The 4,791-nt window shown below is 39.2% G+C and overlaps 1 protein-coding gene across 1 annotated transcript; it reads left to right on the plus strand.

Moving 5' to 3' along the window:
• The first annotated feature begins 676 nt into the window (after positions 1 to 676).
• On the plus strand, positions 677 to 2,783 carry LOC113024220 (E3 SUMO-protein ligase ZBED1-like). Its single transcript, XM_026171097.2, has 2 exons — positions 677 to 1,899; positions 2,064 to 2,783. Exons 1-2 carry the CDS (start codon positions 833 to 835, stop codon positions 2,737 to 2,739), a joined length of 1,743 nt encoding a protein of 580 aa, XP_026026882.1. The 5' UTR covers positions 677 to 832; the 3' UTR covers positions 2,740 to 2,783.
• Positions 2,784 to 4,791: the final 2,008 nt, after the last annotated feature.

The raw sequence follows: 4,791 nt of genomic DNA on the forward strand, positions 1-4,791 counted from the left end.
CTTACACTATTGTGTAAGAGTCCACAATATTAACTCTTCAGTCCTCTGTATGGACCCTTGAATCCTATGCACATATAGTGATAGCCAAAGACCATCAATATATGCAACATCACCATGTTCACTTCCATTACCATTCTGGATGACTGCCAACATTATCCCTGTAGAACATTATTGATATTTTCTGTTATATTGTGTCATTTATACAAGATGAAGGACACCATTCTGCCCAGCTGTAGCAAATATGACAACATTTTCCCCACACTGACACTGGCATTTGTACCTTGGCTAGTGATATTCATTAAATGCCCCCTTGTCCAGCTTCATCAGTAAATGTGTAATTTGTGTGGGTGCAGCATTCTAGCCCATTATTCTAAAAAAAAGAATCAGAATAACCAAGAATCATTGATGAGCTACATGTAGTTGTCATAGTTTACGTCTGTACAAAGTATTGCAAGATGAATATCTATCGAATAGGTCCTTGAATCTCTCTTCACTCAAAGGCAACCATGTATATCTGTTACATATGTACTCCATGCTGTTGTAGCACACAAGCTAGTGTTGACAGGCCAACCCTCTTTATGTTGTGATTAGTGCTGTCAAAATTATCGCGTTAATTGTTAAGATCAACGCGAAATGTTTAATGCATTAAAAAAATTTAACACTGATTTTGTTTTTTTATTAATTTCCTGTAATCTAAGACCTTTAAATTCATGAGCACCTCTGGAGGAGGGGGCAACAGTGTGCTATGCTGGCGTTTGGCCTGACAGAAATGATTAGAAGAAGAAGTGACACCATGCTACTATCTAGCTAACACTAGCTAACACACGCAAGCATGGACGAGGGCGGACTTTTGGGTGGAAAGTTTCTCTTTAAGAAGTTGCCTGATGGCTTGTTGGACAAAACGAGAGTAAGATGCACAATTTGCAACGCTGAATTCAAGTACCACAGAAGCAGTTCATCACTGGCGTATCACCTGAGAGCAAAACACCCAACTGAATCCACCTCTACGGGACCTCGCCAGTCTACGCTTCAGGAGTATGGTGCTTGTGGACGAATAACAAAAAATGTGAGAGAAAAGGTAACCAATTCCTTGGTTGTTTGGATAGCTAAAAACTGCCGACCAGTTAGCATAGTAGAAGATGATGGACTGAGAGAAGTCATTCGTGCTGCATCAGGAGATGAGTGTTACAATCTGCCCTCGAGAGGAACCATTGTGTCGAGACTGCACACTTTGTATGGGGACCAGAGGGCTCAGCAGTCCAGCAAGCTTGTGCAAGTAAGGAATGTCGCTCTCACCGGAGACCACTGGACTTCGGTGAACAACGATAATTACTTGGGGGTCATGGCGCATTTTATTGATAACGACTGGACTATGCAATCATTTGCACTAACAGTGAGTAAAACTGAAGAGAGACACTATGCTGAGGCGTGTGCTGACCATTTTCTGAATGTTGCAAACGAATGGAAAATCAAGGACAAGGTAACCACGCTTGGCACCGACAGTGCTCGTAACATGGTTGCAGCCGCCAGACTACTTCCATTTGAACACATGCCCTGCATGGCCCACATTCTGCAAAGAACAGTCACAGTTTCTCTTAATGACAGCGCATTTGAAAGGGCTCTGGCCAAATGTCGCAAGATTGTTGGACATTTTAAGCATAGTCCAGCAAACGCTCAGGAATTAAAGGCACAGCAAGCTGCACATGGACATCAAACAGAACCGCTTGTTCAGGACGTTCCAACAAGATGGAACTCCACCCTAGAGATGATCAAGCGGATCCAGAGAAACAAATTTGGGCTGACCACCATCCTGACTCAACAAAACAGCAAGGTGACTATGTTGACTGACCAGGAGCTTGACAGACTGCAAAAGCTGGAGGAACTACTGGAACCTTGCAGGTAAATACATTTTGTTTCTCATGATTGTGTGTCTATCTTTGCATTCTAGCTTTGTTTTCAAGTATGTTCTCCACCTCCACCTCTCTGTGTATTTTCATATGTAGTTTTTATGTTTGTCTCTGTGTGATTAATAGAAAAATACAGACTTGATCTTTCTATTGCAGATATGTTACCGAACTGCTGGGAGGAGAGCGGTATGTCTCTTGTTCCATGGTGTTGCCAGCCTTGTGTCATTTGTTCAGGATTATGGAGCCCTCAGATGATGACCCAGTCTACGTTTTGAGGTTTAAGAAGATTTTTACCACAGACCTAGCTCAGCGGAGGGACAGCAGCAATCTCACATGGCTGAAGATCGCTACTGCCCTTGATCCCAGGTTTAAAGATCTTAAATGCCTTTCCAAAGATGAAAGAAGAGAGGTGTGGGCATCAGTACATGACCTTCTGATGTCAGAGACGGATGCACACCAACCATCTGCTCAGACAACAGAGGAACCCTCACCAAAGAAGAGCAAGATGTCCATCTGCTTGCTGGGTTCTCCTGATTCAGATACAGAGGAAGAGGAAGATGCTATAGACTGCTGTCTGAATCTGTACAAAGCAGAGCCCAAAATTGACATAGGAGAGTGTCCACTACAGTGGTGGTTAAAGAGAGAAGGAGCACATGCCAGGCTGGCACCTATTGCACGCAAGTACCTGTCAACCCCTGCAACCACAGTGCCTTGTGAGAGATTATTCTCACTCTCAGGTCACATCATTCAAAAGAAGCGTGCTTCTTTGTCATCAGACAATGTAAACAGAATAGTCTGCCTCAGTAACTGGCTGAGTGCAAAGAAGGACTAATCCAGATTGCTCCTTTGAAGTGAAAAATGTTCAACATTCTGGGTTTTCAGCTTTGTCTTTTTGTGTTTTAAATACTGAGTTTTGTGCACCCTTTATTGTTATGATATTCACTTTAACCTGTAGGCCTGGGTTCAGTCACTGTTGATGGCCTTAAAGGTTTTTTGTAAGTTTTCACTGTGTTAAAGATTGATGAAAACTATTAAAATTCTCTTTGAATTTCAGCATACATTCTTTGTGTTTATTCTGCATTTACTTCATTGTGTTGCATAAATGTCTGTTACAATCTTAAAATATAAAGAATAAAAAAAATGTAATTGGAGCCAGGCTATTAATAAAGTAATTGAGATTAATCGCAATTAATAACAGAAAATTGTGAGATTAGTTAGTTAATTTTTTTTAATCTATTGACAGCACTAGTTGTGATATGTAGTGTTGTTGTCCATGATGCACTCATGCATTTGTCTCGGGCAAATTCTCTTGTCGGCCAAGGCTACGTTTACAATAGCTGTTTTCTATTCAGCTGTGATCATCTGCTGTATCCCACCAGAAACCATTTTTCTAGTGCCCTTCACAAGAAACAAAAAATGTTTTAAAATAAATTGTTACCGACCTTTACTGATCTGTACTTTTAAAAAAAAATTTAATTGGGAAATTAAAATGATAGTTTTTACCGCTTAGAGACTATTGGATAGTTTTGCAATTCTACATAATAAACCATTATAACAAGAAAATTGTAATAAGCTGGTTAAAAAACAAGAATTGTACCTTCATTTTGGTGCAGTTTGTAATAAATGCATCAAGATACAATTTTTCATGAATTAAACATGATACAACTAGAGCAAAACCTCAGTCCAAATCAGCAAAGAAGCTAGAGTTTCATAGTGAATGTAGTTCTTTGTGGATGTATATAACTTAATTCAACCAGATGTCAGCAGATGTTTATCCTGGCTGATTTCCATCCTCTACACTGACAGTATAATATTTATGCTGTCTTTTTTCTAGATGGTATAAAGTTGGTATGAAGGTGGAATTCAGTCAGTGAATCTAAGCATCATCAGCTAAAATTCATATGAATCTCTGCCATAGCCAAACTGACCATGAAACCACATCCACATTGTACCAATCACAGACTGTTCTTTACTTTAAACCCATCACAGTACAATAAACTAACCTGTTTATCCTGCGCTATGTAGAAGATTTTCATGCAACCTTTAAGTAGCAATTAGTCTACCTCAGTTTGATTTGCATATTGTTTCACAATGTGAAAAACATAATATTGTGTGTACAGACCCAATATCTGATTTAAAAACTAGGATTTACATTTCAGCTTTAAATTTCCAGTTTATGAAATCCCACTTCTTCCTCTCCTGTCCAATCTTTCTTATCTTTCTCCACCTCTCTGTGAAATACAGCAGCTGGACATTTAGCTAGGAGCACACTGTGAGACAAACTGAACACAAACAGTTTGTGTGCTTGCTGATGTTTGTTGAGCGGATAGAAACACTGCATTTCGAATTAGTAGACACTAAAAACGTTACAGTCTTCATGCTTGCTCCTCTTCAGTAGAGCTAGCTAGTTGCTAAAGCACCTCGACCGCAACTTACGGACACTGCAAGTCATTTCAATGTTGTGCCAAAAATGCAACAAAAACATTGTCTCCCTTTTAACCCCTGACTTAGGCACATGTCATCTCTTTTTATACCATCCTCTGGTGATTAGTACACGAACAGGATTGCCTTTCATCTGTTACTGATTATGCTTTGATGTTTGGAGGCTCGCAGTGACAAAATAACAACTCACCAAATGCGTTAAATCAAAATTAGCAAGCCTGTTTTGAAAATGTAAGGAGTAGAAAGTACAGATATTAGTTTAAAAATGTAGGGAGTAAAAGTAAGAAGTAGTATGAAAAAACAACAACTGCTCAAGTAAAATGAGTAATATTATTCATTATTATTTTTTCCTTTGCCACTTCACCATGTTAGGTTTTATTGCTATAGAATGTTTTTGACTTTTTTTAAAAACTTTTTTTAAGTCAAAATTTCCTCAACTTAC

The sequence above is a fragment of the Astatotilapia calliptera genome, chromosome 6, assembly GCF_964374335.1.
Source record: "Astatotilapia calliptera chromosome 6, fAstCal68.1, whole genome shotgun sequence".
NCBI classification, from domain to species: Eukaryota; Metazoa; Chordata; class Actinopteri; order Cichliformes; family Cichlidae; genus Astatotilapia; species Astatotilapia calliptera.